Here is a 27,236-nt window from a genome sequence, read left to right on the forward strand (position 1 = left end):
TCTCTGTGTATCTGACTTTGCAAGAAAAAAATAAAAATCTTAAAAAAAAAAAATACTCAATATGGACTTTACAACAACAAGTAGAAACAGGTATTTGGCCTAGCAATTAAGATCCAACTTGGGGGGCTCAGCATGATACCCTAATGACTGAAGTCCTTGCTTTGTACATGCTGGGATCCCACATGGGTGCCAGTTTCTGCCCCAGCAGCTCTGCTTCCCTTCCAGCTCCCTGCCTGTGGCCTGGGAGAACAGCCAAGGATAGCCCAAAGCTTTGAGACCCTGCACCTGCGTGGGAGACCCAGAAGTTCCTGACTCTTGACTCCTGGCTTCAGTTCAGCTCAGCTCCAGCCGCTGCAGCCACTTGGGGAGTGAACCATTGGATGGAAGATCTTCCTCTCTGTCTCGCTGTCTCTCTTCCTCTCTGTATATCTGACTTTGCAATAAAACAATAAATAAATCTTAAAAAAAAAAAAAGATCCCATTTGGGACATTCATATCCACTATTGAAGAACCTGGGTTCAATTCCTGGTTTGGCTCCTCATTCTGGCTTCCTGCTGCTGCTCAGGGGGCAGAGCTGACAACCAGGTGATTTCCGACTTCAGTTGCTGGCCTCGGCATTGTGGTATCAATTAGTGGACAAAAGATTGGGTTTTTTTCTCTCTCTCTTCTGTCGCTGTCCCGCAGCGATGGACTTGGTGCGCAGAGCACGTGTGGACCCTGACTGATGGTCAAAGCCGAAGTTTTTTAGTGGCATCAGACTTCTATACACTGAGGGTCATATGGGTTAAGAGAGGAAGTATTGAGCACAGCAACAGTTTCTATGCTTTTGTTTGGAACGCTTTTTGTCTTGTATATTCCACCAAATGTTCTCATACACATGCTGTCCACTCAACTGTTCTTATACAAATGATATCCCATCAGGTATATAAAAGGTGGCCATTCGGTTGTTCTCATGCAAATACTATCCAATCAACTGTAAGCCTGTGCTCGCTGACCTTCTAGGGTCACATTGTCCTCCTACACTCTTCCTCTCCCCATTTGCGTCTGTATATGATATATATGTGACTCTTCCTGTTTCTAGGCTTCTCATATAAAATTTTAAGGATTTTTAAAATAAATAATGATTTACAATAAGATTTTTTTCTTTTCTTTTTCAGGATAAACTCAAAGCTGACAATGCTTTGACATTCTTGGGTCTTGAGAGAAAACAATTTGAATGACTGGATTCACCCTGACAGCAAACTTACAAGAAGATATTTCACTTTAAACAAAATGTATCAGTTCATGCATTACTAAAACCTGACTTTAAACTACCCCAAAATGGAATATCCATAAATATCCTAAATTATTCATAACAAAAATGATTCTCAGGAGCTTTCATTCTGAAAAGCAAGACATTACTTGATGTGCAAATCAAACATTATTTTCCCAGTGTCTTTTTAATTAATCTAAAAGGGATTGTTTTAATGTCAAGGGCTTACTTAGGTAAAGAACGACAATGGATTGATTTTAAAGGGCTCCTGTTGGTTCTCCAGTTTCATCAAAGACAATAAACTGGCACAAATAATTTGTTTAATTCACTTTTAACATTTTCCATTAGCCAGAGCTGGGATGGGAATAGTTTAGCCTTCATAAACATAAAGGACATTGATATACAATACTCACAACCTCAAGGAACTTACAGCCCAATTAAGCAAATAGCAGAAATACATTGTAGTGAGGAAGGTTAAACTGCCATTTGAGACCCAGTAGCCCACACCGTGTGGGAGGAAACAGATGATGATTCAAACGCTTGAATCACCTGCCACCCTGTGGGAGACCCAGATGGAGTTCCAGGTTTCAGCCTGCCCCAACCCTGGTTATTGTAGGCATCTGGAGAGTGAACCAACAGATGACAAAATCTCTTCCTTTTCTCTCTGCCACACTGTCTTTCAAATAAATATAAATAAATTTTAAAAGACAAGACATGTATTCATAGAATAATTACTAACCAACACAGCATGTGTACTAAAGCAAAATAAGAAGAATTTATTTTGGTCTCAAATTGTTGAGCAGATCTTTAAAGAGAGTTTGAAATTTGGGCTAAATCTAGGAGGTTGAAGGTTTTTGTTATTTTTTGTTTGTTTTGTTTTTGAGAGAGAGATGATAGTTGCAGGATTACAGCTCAGGAAGTAGGAAGGAAAAACTATAGAATAGCTGTAGTTTCACACTCAATGAGACTTACTCATTTTGAAAAAAAAAAGTTGTGGCATATATACTCCATTTTATCAGCTTTTTAAAATTTAATACACTAAGCAGAATGTACAAAGTCAGTTACAGAGAGCAAGTAAAATAAACAAAAAAAGCAGGATGATCGCAACACAACTACAGCAAGAGATCTTGGCCCTGGGACAGGAGACAGACCCGTGGGATTCATGTACATCTGACTGGATTCTAAAATCACATAAGTGCAATTATTTTTACAAACTATCCTTTTATTCTGGTTCTTTGCCCTTCTGGTTTTTTTCCTAGAAAATTAGGAGTTCAGTGTGAATAAGTAATTTGGGCGGGCCCTTTTCCAGAGTTAAGGAGATCTAATCTTACTGAATTTTGTCCATCCCATGCCATTATTTTCACCTTTAATGTGTTGTTAATTGCTCCATCTCTTTCTTGTTCTTCCTAACACTTTCTAGGCTTCTATTTCCCAACTCTGTTTATTGCTCCAACATGCTTTAAAAGAAAAACAAGATTAAGCAAATAATATGAAATGTGTTTTTGTATTTTTCCTTCCCAAATATTTGGGATAAATGTTCACTCCTTTTCAAATATTCATTGTTAGGATAATTTAAACATAGCATTTACTGTTTATCATGAAAGGTAACTTGATGATTTTATCTGATCTCATGCTTAACATCAGGTAAACGGGCATATTCATATACCCATATTCATATTCACAGTGATTTCTCTGTGCCAAGACTGTAGCAACCTTCCAGGCACTGGGGATGTGGAAGTAAAGCAAAAGCGTAAAATTCTTCTCTGAAAAAGTCTACAATCTGGAGGGTGGAAAACATAAGGAAGTATTGAAGAAGGAAAGAAGGAAGCTTTTCTTGTACTGATAAACAGTAATGAAGAAATTAAAACAGGGAAGTGTGATCACTGGGAGGAAAGACGGGAGATAAAATATGAAATTGTAGTGCCAAAGAAAAGGACTTAGAAAGAGGATTTTGGAGTAAGACTTTTGTGACAGAAGGAGATAACCATGGACAAGAACCTTCCAGGAAATGTGCAAAGGCCAAGAGGCAAGAAAGAGCCTTGCAGCTGGAGTTTGTGAGGCTGGGGAAAACAGATGGGAGCTGAAGTCCAAAAGTCAGATGATCACAGTCAACAGGTCAGATTCTTATATATATATATATAAAGTCTTTGAAGATATTTTGGCAGGTCTGTGCTATGTTCTGGCTTATGTAAAAAAACAAAATAGGATATTAAGGAGGTTGAGGATGCAAGTAGAGAGCTAGGCAAGAAATGATGATGACCCGGGTAGGCACGGGATGGGGATACTGAGTTTGCAGACTAAAGCAACAGCACTTACAGATGACTGAATGTAAGGAACAGGGAACAATGGAAGAATGAGTCATGATATGTATGTGTGTCTAATGTATGTAATGGTTTATCCAAGCAAGAATTTAATATTGATTATTCAGATATTTTTTAGTATTTTACAATTAAAGCAATGCTGCAGTAGAATCAAATTCACTTCATTCATAGACTACAACTCTGATTGAATCAAACATTTAACTACAAAACACTGAACTGTAATTCCCATTTAATCTAAATGTAGAAAAGGGTTTTCTGAGTGTGAATTCCCTGAGATATTGCGGCTTCTAGATGGTAAAAAACTCATTCATACCTAGACATAGATACCTTGACAGCCAGATTTTAACTTGTAAAATTAATTTATTTTCATGTTTTTGTTTGAGAGTAAGAGAGACAAACATATAGACAGACATGGGAAGAGATCCACTCCCCAGATGACCATAACAACCGAGGCTGGAACAGTCCCAAGCCATTAGCCTGGAATTCAATCTACCTCTGTCGTGAAAGGCAGGGAGGGACTCAAGTATCTGAGTCATCTACTGCCTCCCAGATGAGTATCAGCAAGAAGCAAAAAACAGAAACAGAGGAGGGAATCAAACACAGGTACTGGACATGGCATGTGGAAATCCCAAAAAAGGTGTTAACTGCTGCACCAAAAACATTCCTGGTAGACATATTGTTGCTTACTGTGATGAGGAAGACCAGAGAAAAAAACAGGCTTGGCAAGAAAGAGAATCATCGGTTCTGTAGCTGGACTTGCTATATTTTAGATGCCCCTTAGATATACTTTAAATAGGAAGCAGCTGAGTACATGACATTTCTTCAAAAAGTTCATGGAAAGTGGAAGCAAAACATACACTTATTTTGGTGCAAAACAACCCCTGAAATCCACATACAAGAGGGTACTTTGTTCATGAAAAACACATATTATGAAAAAAAATGCATAGATTTCAAACTTTTTACACCAAAATTAACTCATCTTTTAATTCTGTTTTCCAGGAACTTTCTGAGGGCCCTCCAGCTCCTGCCCTTCATCAGCCTGTAGGGTTTAGAAGTTGGGGAACATCCTCAGTGTATAGAAGATATTGAAAGGAATGAGACTGTATAAAATCACCCAGGGACAAAGTAGAGCAGAGAATCCAAAGAATTCAGGATTGCTTCCTGGGACTCGCACTTGCAAGTCTGATGGAGACAGGCACTCAGCAGCAGTGAGAATCAAGAGGAGAATCAAGACAGTGACTCAGAAGTCAAAGAAAAGCAAGTTTTCAAGAAGTCCTAACACTGAAAAAACGGTTACAACACTAGTCTTTCACAGAATCATTCACCCCAAATGTAACTCAATCCATGTATCTCAAAATATATTTCTACATTCTACAGTCTCATCCCCAACGACCCAGTCATGTGAATCATTCATTCTTTCATTCATTCATATCAAAGCTGTCATTTTCACCTAATCTATTTATTTATTTGTTTATATTTGAAATAGTTACAGAGACACACACAAAGAAAGATCTTCCACCTGCAGGTTCACTCCCCAAATGGCCACAGTGGCTGTGACTGCTCCATGCCAGAAACCAGGAGCCTGGAACCAGGTCTCCCATGTGGGTGGCCAGGACTCAAGCATGTAGGCCTTCCTCCACTGCTCTCCGAGGCACATCAGAGTGGAGGTAAAGCAGAGGCAGAACTGCCATGACTTGAACCAGCACTCAAATGGGATGCCAGCTTTGCAGATGCTTGCCCCAAATCTGCCATTAAATCCAAGAGATTCTACTGATCTTATATCTTTTATTTTCTGTGTATTTTTTTCTTCCCTATGGCTTCCTAGGAACCTGAAGATTAAGTCTAGAATCTCTTGCCAGGACTATTGAAATATTCTCTTATTCATTCCCCTCCCTTGGGCATATAGTCTGGAACACCCCTCTGGCACCCTGACGTTAGAGGACAATCTCCAAGTTACGTACCTGATTATGTTACTACCTCTGTATAAAATTCCCAGGAGTGGTCCCTAGGCTTTGGAATTTTATTAACCTGTACTTTGTCTTTCTTTTTAACTAATTTACTTATTTTTAGATTTATCTATTTTTGTTGGAAAGGCATAGACACAGAGAGAAGAGAAAGAGAGGAAGATCTTCCATCCACTGATTCACTCCCCAAGTGGCTGCAACAGCCAGAGCTGAACTGATCCAAACCCAGGAGCCAGGAGCCTCTTCCGGGTCTCCCATATGGGTGCAGCATACCAAGCTTTGGGTTGTCCTCAACTGCTTTCCCAGGCCACAAGCAGGGAGCTGAATGGGAAGTGGGGCAGCTGAGATTAGAACTGGTGCCCATATGGGATCCCAGTGCATGCAAGGCAAGGACTTTAGCTGCTAGGCTACCGTGCTGGGCCTGCCCTTTCTCTTTTAAAATGATTGTACTGTTGGCACTGATAAGGAATGTTTCTTATTTGGAATTGCAAATGCCAACTGCCTTCCTTCCAAACAGGTCTTTCTTGCGAACAGAACTATGTCTTCACTCATGCATACAGTCAACACAATTTATTGAGTACTTATTAGGGATCAAGAATCGTACTAGACACTGGGATAGTTAGTGAGATAAACATGGCTCTTATCCTCTGCAGTACTACTTATCTAGTTCAGGAAACTGGTAGCAGGCAAGCAGAGAAATCCCATAAAACCACTACCGTGACAACAACTGTAATCTATTTTAAACTTGTCCTGGCTAAAGGACCAGGGAAAGACTTTTCAGATGAAGTGTTGCTTGAGCTGGTGTAGAACAAAGAGCTAAAAAGTGAGAGAGAGAGAGAGAATATTCCAGGCATATTCATAGAAGCATAAGATGAAAGCCTGTGTCAGGAAAGAAGATAGCAAGAAAAAAGACCACAGGTACCAGAAGCAAGAAAGGAAGACTTTCTTGGTATAAACTGGTGAGATCACGAGGGGTCAATGGTCAGTTGAGTCTACAGAAATGCAATGAGAAGGTACTAGATAGGGGATAGCATTGGACTGATTGTAGAACATCAACTGCTGGCAGAGAGCCTAAGTGCAGGAATAGCGTGGACTAATGCAGTGTTGGGGAAACATGTTCAGACCCCGGAAATAACAAGGACATTCAACTGAACGCTTCAGTAACAAACTAGATAGACGAGGTAAAGATGAGATTTATCTAAGATGATCCCAAATTTCCTACCTTACCTAACTGGAAGTGAACGCCAGTCACACAGAGTCATACAGAGAAGGTGAGGTGTGAAGGGGTAGGATTATGAGTTTAGTTTTCAGACATATCAATACATAATGCCTTTGAAACCCAGAGAAGCGAAAGTCAGGTATACAGATTTATACAATCTGAATTTGCTATTCATAAATGCAGCTCTTTGTAGCCAAATGGGCCCAACTGGAAACCATTACGCTAAGGGAAATGAGCCAATCCCAAAAGGTTAGATAACACGTTTGCCTTAATTTAACATGAAATGATGTCAATCTGAAAAACAGTACCTGTAAACTGCAATATTATTTCAACCCCAAACCATGTATCTCACGCAATAAGATATTGTGATGTAACCAATGAACCAACAATCAATGTGATTCAGACTGCTTATGATCTACATCAAAAAACTGTAAAACCTAATATACTTTTAAAACACTACGCTACTTGGAAATGGGGCGGGAGAGCAGAGAAATCTTACATCTCTTTAGAATGTGTGAGGAAAATGTGAAGTGTAACCTATCAGGAACATAACAGGTAACTTATAGACAACAGATTCAAATCAGCATTAGACAATAATAAAACTACAAAGACATACAGAGCAAATCAAGAGAGATCCTGACAACCTCTTACTTAACAGGAGGTCATATGCACAGAGCAGGGGAGACCCCAGGGTGGAGCGGATGGACAGGAGGAGGCTTGTATCCCAACCCTGGAGACACCCAGATCCTCACTAAGGACTATCAGTACGGGCACCAAGGACTACATCCCAACTGCCAAAGAGATCACAAGGAATTGGAGTGCCTTCCGAGGCCGAGAACTCTGAGGTCATCCACTCCTATTTGAATCTACCACAGGGGATGGAAGAAGCCCAAATCCTTCCTCGCAGGATCCAAGGTCATCAGAACAACAGCCAGGAACCCAGAGTGGTCCACAGAAACAGAACAGTAAACTTCCTTCGGGACTAGGGAGAGGAGCTTTCTCTAGTCCTTACCTAGTTCCAACTTTGGATTCCCACCCTCTCTTGCAATAACCATCAGGGTTGCTCCAGAGCCAACCCCTCAAACACATATACACACACAAACAAATTGGAATAGATAGACAGAGAACAACAAGAGAAGCTTATAACCAGACAGGAAACGGTCAGTGTGGACTCACACATACCTTACTAGGTAAGATACAAAGTTTAGTTACTCCTCACTAAGGTATTGAAGATTTCTCTGCACACCCCTCCTAAAACTGTTCTGCACCTCAATTGTTGACATATGCCTTGTTAGAGATATAACCAGGTTTAGACTATCCTAAAATCTGCCAAGTTCAGCAAAATTATGCTTCAACACTGTAAACTAAATACTAAAATGAAAACAGACACAAGAAAGCTGAATAGTACCTTATAGCCATTTTAAGGTGTATAGAAGCTAGTTGTATATAAACTAAAATTGAAATGTCAATGAGGGCCCGGCGCGGTGGCGCAGTGGTTAAGGTCCTCGCCTTGCATGCCCGGGATCCCATATGTGGGCGCCGGTTCTATCCCGGCAGCCCCGCTTCCCATCCAGCTCCCTGCCTGTGGCCCGGGAAAGCAGTCGAGGATGGCCCAAAGCTTTGGGACCCTGCACCTGCGTGGGAGACCCGGAAGAGGCTCCTGGCTTCAGATTGGCATAGTATCGGCCGTTGCACTCACTTGGGGAGTGAATCATCGGACGGAAGATCTTCCTCTCTGTCTCTCCTCTCTGTATATCCGCCTTTCCAATGAAAAAATAATAAAATAAATCTTTAAAAAAAAAAAAAGAAATGTCAATGAAGTAGTCACAAGATGTGATCGAGAATTTGCATTTTTTTTAACATATTGGTTACTCAATACCATGTCAATTAATTCCATAATGTTGTAAATTGTCATTGCTGTAATGTTGTGACTTTAAATTGATCAGGATGATATTCTGTCAGCTCTGCCTTCAGACCAGAGATGGTCTTCCCAAGAAACTACTGAATTTATCTGGACAATAAGATGCTGGACTCTATGCTTGATATATGCTTGCAATGAAACAATTTTGACTGAATTTGAAATGTAATACAGCAACAAGGTGGAGGAATCCAGCATGGGGGAGGGTACAGAGAGGGGTTGGGGGAATCCCAGAGCCTATGAAACTGTGTCACATAATGCAATGTAATTTATATATATATAATGAATTTGCTATTCATAGTAACAGGTTCATAAATATTGGCTGAGTAAAAATCCTAATAAAGAAACTTTCCTAAGATGAACAAAGAAAGAACTTAGAAATCAATCCTATGGGATAGAAGAAATACTATCCAAATGGTTAGAGATATAACCAGGCCTCATGCATTAGTGACTTTAGCAGTCTGGATCTTCACCACCCCAACAGTTAACTCCTCTGCAGAATGTCCTTCCCTCTAAATACTTCCAGACTTCCCTAAAAGAAGGCTGTTATTAGTTTGCAAAGATTGTCATAGTAAAATCCCACCAACCAAGCAGCTTAGACCATAGAAATGTACTTTCTCACACACTTCGGTGGAATCTGCAATCCAGGGTGGTTTTTCCTAACACCTACCTCCTCGCTTCTCAGGTGGCGGTATCCTCCCTTTGGCTCCACAGGGTCTACATCCTAATCAGGCTTGTCTTACTGGAGGCCCACTGTCTTGTAACTTAGTTACCTCCGTGAAAGACCCTGTACCCAAATACAGTCACACATCCACTTTGGGGACACACAATTAAATCCACAACCAAGGTCTTAAGTGTACTCACAGACCAAAGATGAGGTCCATACCAAGGCCATCATCTTCTCAGGAGCCATTCGCAGCACAAGGTTCTGAGCAAAGGTAAAGAAAAGCAAAAAAAAAAAAAAAAAAAAAAAATGATTGCCTGACCCTGGAACAGAACTTTAAAAAAAGAAGCTCTCAAGGAAAAACAGAATCACTTTCTAAGTCTTTTCTTTTCACTTTTATCTATTATCCTACGATAGCACTTCTCCAAAATAAACTCAGAAAACTAAATCCCACAGCCCCCAGATTTTAAAGGAGGCACAATCATTCTTAGTTACTGAAGCACTTCTCCCTCTCCCTTCATCTATCTCCCCTAAAACACAAACAAGCTAGAACTCGACTGACATGACCCACCCAGAAAATGTAAACCCATAACCAAGGTGATCACTTAACACGCGGCTTTCTAAAAACATCTTGTGGTTATAACATGCTGTCTTAAAACAACGATAACTTCACATTGATTATACGGAGGAGAAACAAGAGAGAAGGGACTCATTCTATATTTTCCCACATTTTGAATTTTGGATGTCCTATTTTTATATCTTTTTATTGCTTTTCTCTGTTAACATGACAATGTGATTATTATTTTTGTTTGGGCTTTTAATCTTCATACTAAAGATATGAATGCCTTGCATGAATACACTGTTCAAGCATTCTTTGTGCTTTAATCTCATCAGTGAATTTTCTACTTCCTGGTGTATCCTTTTCGATTTAAAGAACTCCATGTAGCATTTTTTTTTTCTCTACAGACAAGTTGATGAAAACTTCTCTAAGCCTTTGCTTGTCTGTAAACGTTTTTTCTTTTAAACCTGAAGGATGACTTTACTGGTGACACTATTCTTGGGCAGCAGTGCTTTATTTCTTCCATCCCTATTGTGACAGTCTTTCCTCCCACTCCCTCCTGGCCCATATGATTCCTGCCAAGAAGTCTGCTGTCAGGTAAGCTGGGACACGCTTCTGCTAGTTTTTTTTCTTGGGGCTCTGAGGACCCTCCATTTGTATTTAATCTTAGCTTACTGAAATCTGTGCTTTGGGTACATTAGATTGAGTTGATGCTGACTGATGAACTTTGATTTCCCTGGACCTGGATACTTGTATTTTTCTCTTGGTTTGAATGTTTTCTGTTATCTCTTTGAAAATGCTTTTTACTCTGGAATTCTCAAGTCCCTCTTCAACCCCAGTAACTTACAATCTTTGTGTTGGTTTTGTCATACACATAAAATTTGTTTAAAGATTTATTTTTTTTATTACAAAGTCAGATATACAGAGAGGAGGAGAGACAGAGAGGAAGATCTTCCGTCCGATGATTCACTCCCCAAGCGAGCGCAACAGCTGGTGCTGCGCCGATCCAAAGCCAGGAACCAGGAACCTCCTCCGGGTCTCCCACACAGGTGCAGGGTCCCAAAGCTTTGGGCCATCCTCGACTGCTTTACCAGGTCACAAGCAGGGAGCTGGATGGGAAGTGGAGCTGCCGGGATTAGAACTGGTGCCTATATAGGATCCTGGCGCATTCAAGGCAAGGATTTCAGCCGCTAGGCCACAGCACCGGGCCCCACATAAATTCTTTATTTTTTCCTCAAAGCCTGTATTTTCATGTAGCCTTAATTGTCTAACTCAATAATTATTCTATTTGATCAATTCTGTTATTGATGCCATGTATCATGGTTTTTAACATCAGTGTACTTTTCAGCCCAGGGACTTCTGTTTGTATTTTAGAAATTTACTCCAATCTTGCAGTTACATTTCACCTTTAGGGTATTAAATTACTTCCCTTTGTTTTCTTAATGTTCTTCGAGTTTCTTTAAACAGCCATTTTGAATTCTACACTGCAGAGTCTATAGTTATATCTTCATATGGTCAGTTTCTGGCAGCTCATTTTGTTAAGCTGTTTTACTGAAAGTTCCTGATGCTTACTGACATACGATGTCACCTGCACAGGGAGGGATCAGGTACTTATCTTCATAATCCAGCTTTGTGCCTGGCCTTCCAAAAATGGTACGTAGCCTGCTCATTTTCTAAGGCTGTGGACATTTGCTTCAACACTAGATGGCGCCCTAAGATGCGCGTTACCTCAAGTCAGCTGTTGAAGTTCCCGCAAAGGAAACTCACCTATCTAAGGTTTATCCTGAAGCCGGTGTGTTGTGCAATGAGCTGGGGGCATGCTTAAAATGAAGTAGTGCATCCCTGAGAGCCCGGATTACGGCTGAAGCAGGCGTGAGGCTTTTCCCATAGTTAGCAGCCTATGCTCAAGCACCACCAGATTCTGCCAGCCAGGTCTTTATTGTGGCAGGACTAATCCCACCTCCCTTCTCTTCCCTCAAGCATACAAGTATTCATATTTTGTTACTTAGGATTATGGTGGACATCTGGTCTGCCACTACTACAAGTAGCCAAAGGGGGGTGGATACTGGCAAAGATTTAAGTCTGCTCAACCACAGCTTTGGGTCATCACTCAGTACAAGGAAGAGTCCAGATTTTCCAACCACAGGCACTGGTCTGGAGACAGTGGCCCTTAAGACCTTCCCAGTTTTAAGTTTTACCAGCCTAGTAGTTCCTCAGCAGCTATTGCCTTTCTCCTTGAAGGCCCTGAAAGAAATGCCAAGGACACTGCTTTGATCACTCAGGCTGACATTAAACTGGATCAGAGTGATGTCCTACAGGCAAGGGTGTTTACAGAATCATCAACATACACCAGATCCACACAGATCTAGCGGTGATGCAAGAGGAAACAGAAATCTGCCTCATCAGTGTCGGTGTGCACCTAAGGACATCTTGGAAAGGTCTACATGTCCCAATCCAGACCAGATGTAGTAATCCTTGGACTCAGCACCACACTAAGTGTCAACACAGTAGGCATAGCACAGGGCTTCAGGACAGTCCTATACCCATTTTCCCATCCTTTTCCCCAATGACTGGAGTCTCGTTCCACTGTTTGTCCAAGGTTGGGGGAGGGATGGTATGGACAATCCCTTTGCTATACTGGTTAAGGAGGGTCCTGAGGTTCAGTCTGTGGGTACTGGCTGGAGGGCAGGGCCCATGGTATCCCTTTTAACACTGGATTTTACCACAGCAAGTCCAAGAGTGTGCTTCAAATATAAAGCGCCTATTTCTGTTCCTCTGCCCCAAACAAGAGGTACCTAAGCTATGCTTTTAGGAGCTGAGGAAGAGGTGACATGGGAAATTCTGTGGGGTTTTATTTGGCTTTTCTCCACATGTCATTTTCTACTATTATACTAATACCAGGCTCTATGTTTTTTCAGTTGGCTTTTTAGCTTTTGTGAAGCTGCATTGGAATACGAACAGCCTGGTGCCTCTGAGGGCAGAAGATTGCCACAGTGTTTTACTAAACTGCCATCTTGCTTCAAACGTAACTTGTATATGTTATCTTTCCTTTGCTTCCTGTATTAGCCAGAACACTCAGTAATTACAAAGTTGAAAGGAAGTGTCAAAGAGCACAAGTGTGCCTTGTACATCAGCTTTTTGTTACTGTAACAAAATATCTGAGGTAACTAACTTTATAAAGAAAATTAGTTTCTTTTTGGCTCTTGGTTCTGGGAAGTCGCCAAGATCAGGCATTCCATGGGTGATGGTGGCTTGCCGGCAAGTGATCCAGGGAGACACAGGGCAAGGAGTGTTTAGTGTTCAAGTTTCCCTCCATTCGATCTTCTAAAAGCCGAGAAGATTCAGTCACAGGAATTCTACCATAAATCCAATCTCATCAACTCCTAAAGGCCCTGCCCACAAACCCCATCACCCCAGTAAGTGCTCACTAACTCTTAGTTCCATTAACTCAAGTCTCAAGAGTTTAGTTTTGAGTTTCAGGAACCAAATCGTACTCAAACCACAGCACCTTGTCTGGATCTTACTAGAAAAAAAATGTTTTTCAACAGTTTTATGTTAACTATAGGGTCCACAAACGTGCTTTTTATTAAGTTGAATTTCTCCCTTTATTCTTAGTTGGCCAGGTCTCAAAAATATAATGAATGACCATTACAGGTAGACATTTCTAAAATGCTGCTTTAAATCAACCTATCCAGGGACATGTCAGCAACACAGGAAGGAAACAAAGCTATTTGCATACATCATTCCTAACAGGTGGCTCCTATGACCGCTTTCTCGGGGAACTGGGCAGGCAGCACTAAGATAAAGCAGAATGCTGAATCCGAAAGACTCAAGTGACTCGGGGAAGGTGTATGAAATCGCTGCTTCGAACACTGGTATCTGGAGTGCAGGGTTCAAGTCCTTAGCCACTGCACTTGTGACCCAGCTTGCTGCTAATGCACAGCCTGGCTAGTCCTGGTGGGATATGGCTCGTGGCTCCAGCTGTTGAAACGAATCCGAGTCGAATCCGGGTCGGGATGATATTCTGTCAGCTCCACGTTCAGACCAGAGATGGTCTCCCCAAGAAACCGCTGAATTTATTTGGACAATAAGATGCTGGACTCTATGCTTAGTATACGCTTGCAATGAAACAAGGTTGACTGATTTTGAAATATAATACTGCTACAAGGTGGAGGAATCCACTATGGGGGAAGGGCACGGGGAGGGATTGGGAGACTCCCAGTCTATGAAACTGTCACATAATGCAACATAATTAATTAAAAAAAAAACTAGTTTAAAAAAAAAGGAATTTGAGGAGTGCATCAAGGGAACTTCAATGTCGACGTACAGTAAAATAAAAAGTTAAAAAAAAAAAAAGGTCACTTGCCTTTAGGTGTAATTCTGCCCAAACTCCGTGATCTTTGGCCAAGAGATTAAAATTTTTATTCGCACAAGATTGGCTTAGAGCCCGAAAGCCACTGCCAGGGTGCCCTGTGGCATTTCTCACAGGATCAGTGAGGAGGTAGAACCAGCAAGCATGCGGGAACAGCCGCTCGGTTCCTCTCGCACCATGGGCTTCTCAGCCCTTCCTCCCTGGCACCATAGTTGAAAGGTACGAGGTCAACCTGAACCAGCGTAAGGATTCAACTCCAGTTAGGAACTGCATCACCTTTCCTAAGTATCTTTTTTTTGTTGTTGTTAATTAATCCCCCGGAGCCTGCGGGGTGTCGGAATGCTACAAGGTAACGTGAGGCGGGAAGAGCAGCGACGCGCCGACCGATGTCCAGGTCGCAGCCGCGCTTTCCCATTAGCTCCGTCCCGTGGTCGCGCGTGGGCTGGAGCTGACCTGACCGGGACCAAGCTAAGAAAAACTATAAACAGACGGAGACGGAGGCGTGAGGCCGCGACGAAGCCGGGGCTCTCCGTCGCCGGCTGCGGCCGCAGGACGTGGGGTCCACGCCCAGCCTCCAGGGCGTACCCGAGTCCCTCCCCACACGACCCGGCCGCAGCCTCTCCGCCCCGACTCCCGGCATGCACCGCGTCGCCCTTCTCCCTCCGAACGCCCCCCACCTTCGGGGCAGCGCCGACCAATGGCGAGCCGGCGCGGAGCATTGTGGTCCCGTACGCAACCTAGCGTCATTCGGCGGGCCCCCTTCTAAAACAGAAAGCAAAAGACTGAGGGGCCGCGAGGGGAGGGCGCGGGGAGGAGAGGGCGGGTCCCGCGCACGCGCACGGGCGTCCGCGAGGCTGGAAAAGGGGCGGTGCGCGGGCCTACGGCGAGCGGAGTGGGGCGGGGAGTCCGCGCGCCGGGAGGGGCGGGGGGCGGGCGAGGGAGCGGGCGGAGGAGGAAGTGTCATGGCGTCGGGCCGTGGAGCCTCTTCTCGCTGGTTCTTTACTCGGGAGCAGCTGGAGAACACGCCGAGCCGCCGCTGCGGAGTGGAGGCGGATAAAGAGCTCTCGTACCGCCAGCAGGCGGCCAACCTCATCCAGGAAATGGGACAGCGTCTCAATGTGTATCCTTTCCTGGGCTTGGCCCTGTGCCGCCGCCTCACACGCCCTGCCTTTTCCCCCCTCACCCGGTGGCCGGCCCTGGATGTCCTGCGAACATGGCGCCGCAGCATCGCCCGTGGCTGAAGGGGTTGGGGAAGGGCGGGTGGTTCCTCGGGTCGCGCCTTCCACGGGAGGAAGGGCTCGGAGGGGCGGAGGACAGAGGCCGCGTTGTGTAATCTCTTGGGGGGCCGCGCGGGGAGGCGGCGGGGAATGGGAGTGCCGCCCGGGCCCCCGAGGACGGGGTGGGGAATGGTGGGCAGAAGCGGGGCGACCCTCGCTCGGGCCTCTGCGGCTCGGAGCAAGGCTGGCGTTCCGGGAGGGCTTGCGCATCTCCCCGCGGCCCCGGCCGGCTCGATGGCGGGTTCTCGCACCTCGGGAGCTCCCCCGGAGGGCTTTCTGTTCTCGGCGTGGGTTTTGTACGGGTGTCGTCTGTGTGCGCGCGCGCTTCAACTGTTGGAGAGTTGAGGCAGTCGGGGCCGTGGAGGAGCAGCCTCGGGGCTCTCTACGGTCCCGGCAGGGTCCAGGGCCTCCCTGGTCTCCTCCCTTCTCCACCCGCAAGCTCTCCTGTATCTTCGGGTTTTGGCTCCGGTTGCGGATGAGTAAAAAGGGAGGCTTTGGACAAGAACCGCAGCCCGGGAACTTTCCATCACAGTTATTTGGGAAAGGAGCGCCTGAACTTGTTTTTGGGGTTTTTTGTTTTGTTTTGTTTTTTCGGCTATATTCCTAAATGTTCCGTCCCAGCTCTCAACTTACCATAAACACCGCGATTGTTTATATGCACAGGTTTTATATGCATCATTCTTTCACCAAATTCAGCCGAAATGTAAGTACTGTTAACCACTGAATTTTATTTTTTTGAAGTCAGTCGATAATGCAGGGGAAAAAGTTGGGCATTGATTTTACTGTGGGATTTGCCGAGTTGACGGTAAAACAGAATCACTTGATAAACGTTTTTGCTGCACATAATACAAAGGTTTTGTTCTTTTTTTTTTTTTAAAGTTTATCATGAGCTAAACTATAAGCGCCGGGAGCATGTGAGGCTTTGTGCGACCTTTCAAGATGATAACAAAATAAATAGGAAGCATTTCTTTCCGGAACCCTGAGAGTTATTGTATCTTTGTGTTAGCTTACATTGTATAGTTACCATCTGTGTCATAGTTTACTTTGTATAGTTACTTGAATGATTTCACGGGCAGTGCACTGTACAATTTAGGCAGACCCAGACGTTCTGTGATGCATCTTAGTCATACTGGACTCCTTTTGTTTCAAATGGTATAAATTGGGATTGTAACGGTGTTTACAAATGACATTTAAGGCAGCTAGCTGTTCCGAGGTAATTTCTTTTTGCTGACAGTTTCTTAGAATGTCAGGCATTTCTATTTCATATTAGCATTAGTTACCCTTTTAAATTTTTAAAGATTCAAAAGTCAGCATTTACTGAAAATAGACCTATGTTTATGTATGTTTTGACGTAACACTCATCCTTGAGTACCAAAGTACTGATACCATATGTAACCTGTAAATCATTGCAAATGGAATTAATGACACAATTGAAATTTTTAGATTAAGAAAGACAATGGGCTTGCTGTTTGTCCTTTATTGAGTAACATTCATACTGTGTTGCATCTGTTTACCAAAAAAAAAAAAAAAGAAAGGGAAATGAAGTACGGCTGCTTAACTCTGCCTTTATTCTCACTGCATTTACTTTTTACTCCTTTTGATCACACTTTTTTCTAGAATGCTATTCTGGAAAATGTGTAGGAACACAAGACCATGGAAGACTTGATAACATGAATCATCAATCATTAGGACTCTATTTGCTTTAAAAAAAAAAATAAGTCTTGGAAAATACTTTATTGGAAAGCTCCAGGATTTAATTCTTAATTCCTGTTTTACTCTCTCCTGATCGCAAATTCATTTGCTTTATTAGATTGGCATTAAGATTTATCTTGAACAGTACATGTTGTGTATATGTTTGGATCTCTTGCCAGTCCCTTGATCTGAAACATAAGTGTAATTCTTAGTCTGCTGTTTCCAGCTTTCCGGTTATTTCATTTGCATAACATTTAAGCCAGAGACAGTGTTGGATGAGAAAGGAAGCCATTGGTGATAATATTTAGGTCCAGGGAATTCAATTTTTATTTAAATTTGCACTAATGTAAATATCATACTCATTAAGTAGCCTTGAATAATATTGCAAGTCTCCTTTCTGTACTAGGTGTTCTGTTTGCTGAGTTGGATTTTCTTCTTACCCTGTAGAAGTTTTCACAGGTCTTGTAGTCTGGTTGATGTACTTTAAAACACATAGCTGGATGAAAGCCACAATTCGAAAGTTTAAATTAGCTGGTAAAGCCAGGGCATTTGCATTCTATCTTTTCAGTGTTTTACTGTCAGTAAGAAGCCAGAGAATTAATTTTTATTGATCATTGGTGTTAGTATAAAGCAGCATGGCATCCTTGGTGTTACAAGTATTGACTTTTTTTTTTCTAAGATTTATTTATTTCTGGATCCACCACAATAAGTCATTGTCTAAATCCTCACCTTGCAAACTCAGAATTGCATATGGACACCAGTTTGTGTCCTTGTTGCTCTACTTCCACTCTAGCTCCTTGCTTACATGTTTCTTCTTTGTGGGAAAGGGAAATCTACCATCCACTGATTCACTCCCCAAGTGGCTGCAATAGCTGGATCTGAGCTGATTGAAAACCAGGAGCTTTTTCAAGGTCTTCCATGTGGATGCAGGGTCCCAAGGATTTGAGGCATGCTTTCCCAGACACATAAGCAGGGAGTTGGATTGGAAGTAGAGCAGCAAGAACTGGAACCACAGTCCATATGCAAGTGTAGGATTAGCCTATTGAGCCCCAGTATTGTTTTTTATATTCATTATTATAATCTCAAAAATGGTTGAATGTTTGTGTTGGTGTACTCATACCAGTTGTAGAACTTAATTTTATCTCCTGACTTCCTTGTTTCCTTAAAGTTGAAGAGGGTAGTCTCAAATTTAATGTGAGTTGCTTTTAAATTTAATTCTTCCACATTAGGAGAGATTTTTTTTAGAAAATTGTAATGGAATGTCAGTTAACTATGAAAAGCAAAGTTAAGCTGAACACTATTTGGTAAATAAGTCTTACGGACCAGCAAACTAAAATGTGAAAGAGCTAGACCTTACTATCTGGTCTGAAAATAAATTAATTAAACTATTTTGAAATGTTTCTTTGTTGTTTGTTTGGTTTTTTTTTTTTCAGAGTTCACAGATTTAAATTTTACTCCTAAAGCAAACTGTGCATGTGTTTACGAATAAAATCAGTATCAACATGTGTTGATGACCCAGAAACTATGTTTTATTGGAGTTCTGTTACATTTTCTTATAGCATTGAGTTGCTATCAGCAGTAAATGATTTTGCTTTGTATCTTACATCCATTTGCTCGCTGGGTCAGTGAGGTTTATGTAATTGGCTTTAGCAATTAAAGAATGGCCTTGCTGGATCAGGCTCAGAATCAGTCTAGTGACATACAGAAATCCTGGCTCAACAGTACCCCAAGGCATGTACTAAGGGACCCCAGCTTCTGTGTTAATCATGATTCAGCTTCTCTTAGAAACTGTTCGTTAATTTGACTAATCAAATTTATGACACATTTATTTCTTACACCAGTATAAAATCTTGCCTCTTTCTTGAGCAAAATAAGGAGAACTTTTTGTGGTATGCAAAATTTAATTGCATTGCTCTTTTTAAGGCACTAAGAGTATGTGAGTTCAATGCAGTATTCAGGATTGATGATCTTAATGACTTCTGAGAATATATCATTTATATCCTGAGATTGAGTCTGTACGTCTGAATTAGATTTTAAGTCATTTATATTTGTGCCAAAATTTGACCTTCTTTTATATATTTGAAAGGCAGAGTTACAGAAAAAGGGAGGGACAGATTATGTGTGTGCTGGTTTGTTCCCCAGATGGCCCCAAGGAAGCCAGAATCTTGAAACTCCATTTGAGTCTTCCACTTGGGTGGCAGGTTCCCAAACATTCTGTCGGACCATCTGTTGGGCATATTAGCAGGAACTAAATCAGAAGCGGAGCAGCTGGGCCCAGTGCAATAGCCTAGTGGCTGAAGTCTTCATTTTGCACGCACTGGGATCCCATATGGGCGCCAGTTCTAGTCCCAGCAGCTCACTTCCCATCCAGCTCCCTGTGGTGGCCTGGGAAAGTGGTCAAGGATAGCCCAAAGCCTTGGGACCCTGCACCTGCATGGGAGACCCAGAAGAGGCTCCTGGCTGCCAACTTCAGATCAGCTCAACTACGGCCGCAATGGCCACTTGGTAGTAGATCAACAAATGGAAGATCTTCCTCTCTGTCTCTTCTCCTCTATGTATCTGACTTTACAATAAAAAATAAATAAATGTGTTTTAAAAAAGTGGAGCAGCTGGGACTTGAAATAATGCACATATGGGATGGCTTAATCCGCTACACCATGATACTGGTCCTTGGTTACCACTTTTTGTTCATGGTCTGTATTTTCATTTGGATTGACTCTTAGTAGGTATTGTTTGAAAATTGGAAGGTGCTTTGAGGGAAGCCATAGAAGCACAATCCACTCCCACTGTTGGGGTTCAGGGCAGGGCATTTGGGTTGGTGTTTGTTCTTGGCTTTACTTACTGTTATACCGTGAGTAGAATAATGTCCTACATAGCAAATATTTGTCAGTAGAAATTTCTTGCTACTCACAGATCTGTGTCATCCAGCACAGTATGATACTGATGCCAGTGACTTCTAAGCTAGTACATGCAACAAATAATTAAATAAAATTTCCGTAAGTCATTGTACTAAATGCAGTGAGATCCTATGCAGGCACCAGATTCTCCTTCAACAGTCTCAACAATTTTGCATTGTGCATCCTTGGTTTTCCTCGGGAGCGTTAGCGTTTCTCAGTACATTTGTGTGATTGTGCAGATTAAGTTTTCACATTCAGCTCAAATTGCAACAACTTTGTTAAGCATATCCCAACTAACTAGCTTTCTGTCTCTGGAATGCTCTAATCTTTGCATGCTGTACACATCCTATTGTATTTCATCTATTCAGTGCTCTTTACTATTGAAGTATTACCATGTATATATGAGGTATGTTTTTTGTTGCTGCTGTTTTTTGGGGGGATAATTAAGTCATTCAAAATGTGTTCTGTGAAGTAAAGAAAGATAATCCATCTGGGAGAGTGCATTTATCAATAGGTGTTCCAATGAGTATCTGACATTCTTGACTGCTTTTTCTCAAATTGATCTGTAACAGCTCTAGAAAATGTCCTCAGAAAGCCTCATACTTTTTTTTGGAAATATGCTGTTATCTGCCGAATTACAGGGATGTCGGCTGAAGGAGTATAGTGACCTCTGTATTATCCAAGTCTTCAAAAGTGTTTAATGCTTCCATGTTGACCTCAGTCTAATTTGTCCCAGAACTAAGAAATAGTTCTTAGTCTGTTTTGTGCTGCTGAAAGAGAATACCTGTCATGAGTAATTTATATTGAACAGAAGTTTTTTGGCCTATAGATTTGGAGACTGACAAATCTCAGAATAAGGCTCCAGCATCTGATTCGGGCCTTCTTGCCTACTCAGCACATGGCCCAAGGTAGTAGGGCAAGAACCCCAGTGGGTGAACCTCATCTTTTACACCTTGAATACAGTAGTTGTCATAGCTCATAATTTGGAAATTAGTTGTCTAAGGCTGTATTTTAGGGAAGTGAAAGTGGCCTAACATTAGTGTAAGTTCACAGATGTAAGATCTCAAGAGTAAGAAAAGGGAAGCAAAATTTTGACAAAAGGAAAGGCAAGGGAGTCATCTTCAACAAAGACAAAAAGTGAGGTAAATTAAAAGGTGCAACTGTTAATACTTTAGTCATTTTTAGTTCTAGAACAGTGTTAAAAAAAATGGTTAAGTCCTTAATTTTGCTGTTATTTAATACTTTTATACTACTGCAAGAAATGTAAGACAGTCAATTTTAAGTTGTTCTGCTAACCATATAATGTGAGTGAAATATCAACACATAGGAAAACACATAGAGAGAACTGAAAATAAAACAAGAAAATGACACCAGGACATCTTAATACATTCAAAATAAGGCTGGGCTAGGTCTCTGCACCTGCTGAACCATGTGAAAACTGAGTCTGGGTGTGGACCAGGTGTGGCTGGGCTGTAGACCCAACAATAATAGATGAAATGGGTGTGGGTTGATGGGACAGGATGCTGCTCCTGACAGGACAGGAGGTGGGCCAAATCAGGCTGGGCCAAGAACACCACCAGTGTGTGTGAGATCTGCCACTGGGAGGTGACCTGTTCAGGGGCTTGGGGAGCACACTGGCCAGGAAGCAGTCCCTGTAGGTGCGTGCAAGGACCAATGCTGGGAGCAGCCCTGACCAAGTCAGCTTGCAGTACCCACCAGCATACATTTGGTCCAGGTCCAGGGATGGGCCAATTCATACCACTCACTGCCAAATGTGAGAACCTGGATGGGGTGCAAGAAAGTCTAGTTGCTGGAACTCAATCTATATGGGATATTGGTGCCATGGGCAGAGGCTTAAACTACCACACCACAGTGCTGACCTTATCAGGTCCCTTTTTAAGACACTGGAAATAGTTGTCCTTGTCATCATTGGACAGCTAAACATCATGTGTAGATGTTGAGAGCAGTTAAGGGGCAAGGAACAGAAAGCTGGCCTGTGGAATGTAAAGGTAAGACAAACACAGGTCACTGTGAGCCTTTTGGTGAAGAATTAACAAACAAAAAACAAACTCGAAAGTTTTTTGCTTTTCTTGGGGGATTTTTTTAGATTGGGAGCTTTAAAATTGAAGAATAATAAAATAGTCATTGGCTAGTTACTAAATATATACTAAAGGTATACATTAAAAAGTTCATGCAGAAGATTAACTTAAAATAATTCAGAACCAGAATAATTCATTTGAAACTGATTGGCACATACTTCATGTGCTGTCTTAGAAATTACATAGGCTTTTGGTAATTTAGCCTATCCTTATCTCCAGATGTTAAGATTGAAGTGAGCAGTGGAGAGTGAAGAATGTCACCAGAATGGGGACACAAAGGCCAGGAATGGGCAGGAGGAAGGGAGTCAGGTCAAGAGGTAGGGATGGCAGCAGAAAAGGAGAAAGGCTGTGAATGCAAATCATTGAAAACTGTTGTTTACTTTAGCAGTGGAATATGCTTAAGATTGAAACAGCATTTAATGAAATGAGTTCAGGGCAGAGTGAGAATATCACTTTTTTAAAAAATTGAGGTCAGCCATGGAAAAAGGTGAGCAAGAAGGAAAAGTTTTAAAGATAAGCTTTTGAATTACTTAAATTTAAGATCCAAACTAACAACGCAATATAGTTTTTTTTAACATAATAAGGCCTTGAATTACATGTTGATTTATTCAATTTCATCACAGCCTTATTATAAGCGCTTAGTATTTCTCCCACTTTAGAGATGTAGAAATTGTGGTTCGCCCTCCCCCAAACAGAATAAATTGGCTCTTGTGAAATAACAGAGCAGGATTCCACCGAGACGGTCTGATTCTGTTCTACACCTGCCTCATCATCTCCACCTTTCCTTCCCTATGGTTTGTATGGTGTATCTGTGGACTCTTGTTTTGAAGCTAAGGTGAAGTAGTTTGGTTTCTATTACAGGGATAAGCTTTGGACACTATTTAAAAACTAACTTCTATTTCCTTTAGTTACAGAAATTTGAGAAAGTTTATTAAACGAAATATCAGAACATTGTTCTGATTAACCGTGTATCACAGGATCCTTTTCCATACTGAACAGTGTCCATTTATAATTGGTCACTCAAAACGGTTCCCCATTAATAGTGGTATAAATTCTTGGGCTTTGAGGTTTTGTGTGCCACTGAATACTTGTTACTTTCAAAGGGTCTGCTCATCTTTTAAAGCCACAGACCAACTAGTAACATTTTTTGCAGTCTAAAACTTTGAAATTCTTTGAAGCCACATAGGAAGATAATATTTCCATACAAAAAGCAGTAATATTTAGTTTATCACCTTCCTTATTCATCGTAAGCCTCACGTGGATATTCATAAATAAAGTAATTGTCTTAAAAGGTGTTTTGTTTTTACAGCCCTGATGGAGTAAAATGTGTGCAGATTGTAGAGGAGTCAATGTGAATGAAAGTTAGTGGATTTCATCAGGAGCTTGTTCCAATGTGGAGTATTAGTGTTCCACTAGAGGAGAATGAGAATTGAGTCCAGCTTAAAGAGAACAAAATGACTGGTGGGGATTGTGGATCAACAAGTCAGGAATCTACCCTGGAGATCAGTACTCCACTCCCTGGTTACTTTCATGTTTGTCGACTATTAGAATCATCAAGACTCTTCCTATGTTTCTTTGGGGACTGTCTTCTGAGAAAACCTGTGTAGGTTGAAAGTGTTTCTAGATACCAGGTTGCCACTACTGTAAAAATATGAAGAGGGTGGAGCAGTATAATTGGGAGCCCAGTTAGATTTTACCAAGAAAAGCTTATTGGAGACTTATGTAAGTTACTTTCAGTGAACTAAGAAATTCTGGATTGTAATTGGTTATATTGGAAATTATTAAAATCAGTCTGATTTGACTTTTGAATGGTATTGATTCACTCTGATAAATACTTGCAGCTTGAAGACCAGTTTGTGAAGTTGTGGGAAGCCAAATGTCTCCATTTTTTGGAGTGTTTCTTTAAATCTTATGCGAACATTGACTCTTAGATTTTTACTGCGGCCTTAACATACTTTGAATTTACTGTTGGTGTCTGTATATTACTACATCTCATTCATTCCGCAGATGTATTGAACAGCAACCAAACAGTGTTTGGTGGAAACAGAATGGACTCAATCTGTGTGTTGAATGATTATCAGATAAAATTATTGTTTTTCATCTTTACATTTTATAACTTTAATTTTAAAATGAAGTAAGTTGAGAGTTGAAGTTTAAATTACTCAGTCTTAACATTTCTGCTTGTTGAGGAATAGTAGGTATTCTAGGTCTGTTGCACAGATTTATGCAACAGGAATAGAGCATTTTAAAGTCAGTTTTAATCCATTTAATTCTTCTGCAGGTTCATTTAGACTAGAGGGTCTCTTTCAGAAGCAGAACCCAGTAATAAATTTGTTACCATATTTTAGCCGCGTTCCTCTCAAGAAAAAATACTCCTTTGCTGTATAAAAAAAAATGTTCTCCTGGTATTAACTGTTCAGTTCATATTGATGTGGTTTATGCCTCGTTTTCCACATTGGCATTATTTCTTTATAGTAATGGATAACCCCAAGATATAGCGAGGATCCAAATACTCATCTTTCAGTGTATTGGTATGTGAATCTTTCCATTTGGAACTCACCAGGGAAAATGTTTCTTTTCTTTTTTTTTTTTTTTTTAAAGATTTATTTTCATTATTTTTTTATTGGAAAGGCGGATATACAGAGAGGAGAGACAGAGAGGAAGATCTTCCATCCGATGATTCACTCCCCAAGTGAGCCGCAACGGCCGATACTATGCTGATCTGAAGCCAGGAGCCTCTTCTGGGTCTCCCACGCGGGTGCAGGGTCCCAAAGCTTTGGGCCGTCCTCGACTGCTTTCCTGGGCCACAGGCAGGGAGCTGGAAGGGAAGTAGGGCTGCCGGGATAGAACCGGCGCCCGTATGGGATCCCGGGCGTGCAAGGCGAGGACCTTAACCACTTGTGCCACCGCGCCGGGCCCAAAATGTTTCTTTTTTAAAAAGATTTAATTTTTGATTATTTGAAGGGCAGAGTTAACAGGAAGAGACGGAAGGGGAGGCCAGGACTGTGCCAACCAGGATCCTGGAGTTTCTTTCAGATCTCTCACAAGGGTGCAGGGGCCCAAGCACTTTGGGTCATCTTCTGCTGCTTTCCCAGGCATGTTAGCAGGGAGCTGGATTAGAAATAGAACATCTGGAACTCAAGATGGCACCTATATGGGATGCTGACATATGAGGCCACAGCTTTACTCCCCCTAGAAATTTCTTGTGTGCAACTTAAAACATTAGTTGAGTTTAAAGTGTCTGTTTTAGACTGAACCAGTCTACTTGCACATGCTGGCAGGTACAGGAACCAGAGCTGGAACAGGTCCAGTGGGGGTTATTAGGAGTCACTGCCTAGGCTGCGGCTCCCATGATATACATGAGGGCCCAGCATGTGGTGAACAAGGTGTGGGTCACAGCAGCCATTGATTTGCAGAGGAAGGAGGGCAGAACAAACTGATCAACTACCCCAGGGAGGCTTGACAGCAAACTTCTGGGTAAATGGAGACTCTGGAGTGGACTATGTCAGCCAGTTTACCTTGGAAGGATTTCCTCATTCTTGGAGCAGCAATATCGTCACAATCTCAGAACTATTAAACGACCTAAGCAGAACTCTCAGAACATGGTCTGCAATGGGGACCCTAGGGTGGCGTCAGATACTGAGGCAATGGGGAGGCTGGGTATGGTCCCTCCCATTTTACACCCCTTCCCCCATACAGGGAAAAGAAAAATGAAATGGGTAAACAGTGGTCTTGTTCTTCCCACCCTGATCAACTATTTACATGGTTGGCATTTACCATCATCACAAATAAATTTAAGATTTATTTTATTTTTATTGGAAAGTTGGATAGGAGGAGAGACAGAGAAAAAGATCTGTCCGATGATTCACTCCAAAAGCCAGGAGCTAGGAGCCTCTTCCAGGTCTCCCATATGAGTGCAGAATCACATGGCTTTGGGCCATCCTTGACTGCTTTCCCAGGCCACAAGCAGGGAGTTGGATGGAAAGTGGGGTTGCTGGGATTAGAACCGACAGCCATATGGGATCCTGGCGCATACAAGACAAGAACTTTAGCCACTGAACTACTTGCCAGACCCCAAAAATAAACTTTAAAATACATATATTTAAGAAAAAGTATGTCTGTTTTTCAAGTTGGCAATTATTTAGTTCATTACTACCTTTTCAAGTAAATATTCGGAATTGATGTTTCCTGTCATTGTTTTTGTAGTGTGGTGCCTTTGTACTTCTAGAAATTGAATGTACCAAGCTAAAAGAACTGCCTGATTTCTAGAATCCCCACTTGGCAACATTTCTATCCAGTTTGTTTATTTTATTTAGTTTTTCAGCTACTTTTGTTATTAAAGGGAAATAATGGCAACATTACATTGCAAATTCATTTTTGGGATCCATGCAGTGCTTTATTGTATGATCTAAAATACCACTAAGTGGTTAGTGACTGTGTACCAAAAGAAAGTGTAGTGGGTAAACTTTATCCATTTTTTATCGTGTGTGTATATGTGTGTGTGTTACTTTAAGTTTTTTCCTATATGTGTAGATTAATATTTAAATTTTCTTTTAGCTAACTCTTCAAAACAAAAGTTTATAGCCTGTAATTAACTAGTTTAATAAAAATAACTATTAAAACATTCATTTTGTCGTAGTATAACACACACATATGTATAGTCCTTCCTTACACACTTTCTCGCCTCCTTAGAAAGTACAGGGGACTTTCCAAAGATGAGTTCCTTTTTAAATCACCAAATTTTTATGTTTTCTGCAGATAATATCACCTACTGCATTATTTTTGGCTGCAAAAGTAGAAGAACAAGCTCGAAAACTTGAACATGTTATCAAAGTAGCACATGCTTGTCTTCATCCCCTCGAGCCACTGCTGGATACTAAATGTGAGGTATGTAAAAATTGGGATTTTTGATTTTTTTAAAAGATGTTTGAAAGGCAGAGCTTAGCGAGGGGGAAAGAGGTTTCCCTCATGCTGGTTCACTACTCAAATGGCCTCAACAGCC

The 27,236-nt window shown here is 41.7% G+C and overlaps 2 protein-coding genes across 10 annotated transcripts in view; both read left to right on the forward strand.

Moving 5' to 3' along the window:
* ACMSD (aminocarboxymuconate semialdehyde decarboxylase) overlaps window positions 1-2,338 on the forward strand; it is a 52,388-nt gene extending 50,050 nt beyond the window's left edge. For both annotated transcript variants that reach the window (XM_040972008.1, XM_040972009.1), the window contains one exon: window positions 1,158-2,338. In XM_040972008.1, coding sequence (XP_040827942.1) covers window positions 1,158-1,220 — 63 coding nt within the window. In that variant the 3' untranslated portion in view covers window positions 1,221-2,338. The remainder of the gene's footprint in view (window positions 1-1,157) is intronic.
* A 12,869-nt stretch (window positions 2,339-15,207) lies between these two features.
* The window catches only part of CCNT2 (cyclin T2), a 30,102-nt gene continuing 18,073 nt past the window's right edge, over window positions 15,208-27,236 (forward strand). For 5 of the 8 annotated variants that reach the window (XR_005882990.1, XM_040971489.1, XM_040971493.1 and 2 more), the window contains exons 1-3: window positions 15,220-15,389; window positions 16,168-16,249; window positions 26,993-27,121. Coding sequence is in view for 7 of the 8 variants with exons in the window: in XM_040971489.1 (XP_040827423.1) it covers window positions 15,232-15,389; window positions 16,168-16,249; window positions 26,993-27,121 (369 nt within the window). In the remaining variant the exon portion in view is untranslated. Of the gene's footprint in view, window positions 15,390-16,167; window positions 16,250-26,992; window positions 27,122-27,236 lie in introns of all 8 variants that reach the window. The other 3 variants (XM_040971490.1, XM_040971494.1, XM_040971491.1) reach the window with 2 other exon arrangements.

Source organism: Ochotona curzoniae, unplaced genomic scaffold, assembly GCF_017591425.1.
Source record: "Ochotona curzoniae isolate NIBS_2020 unplaced genomic scaffold, NIBS_Ocur_1.0 contig_2210, whole genome shotgun sequence".
Classification (NCBI taxonomy): domain Eukaryota; kingdom Metazoa; phylum Chordata; class Mammalia; order Lagomorpha; family Ochotonidae; genus Ochotona; species Ochotona curzoniae.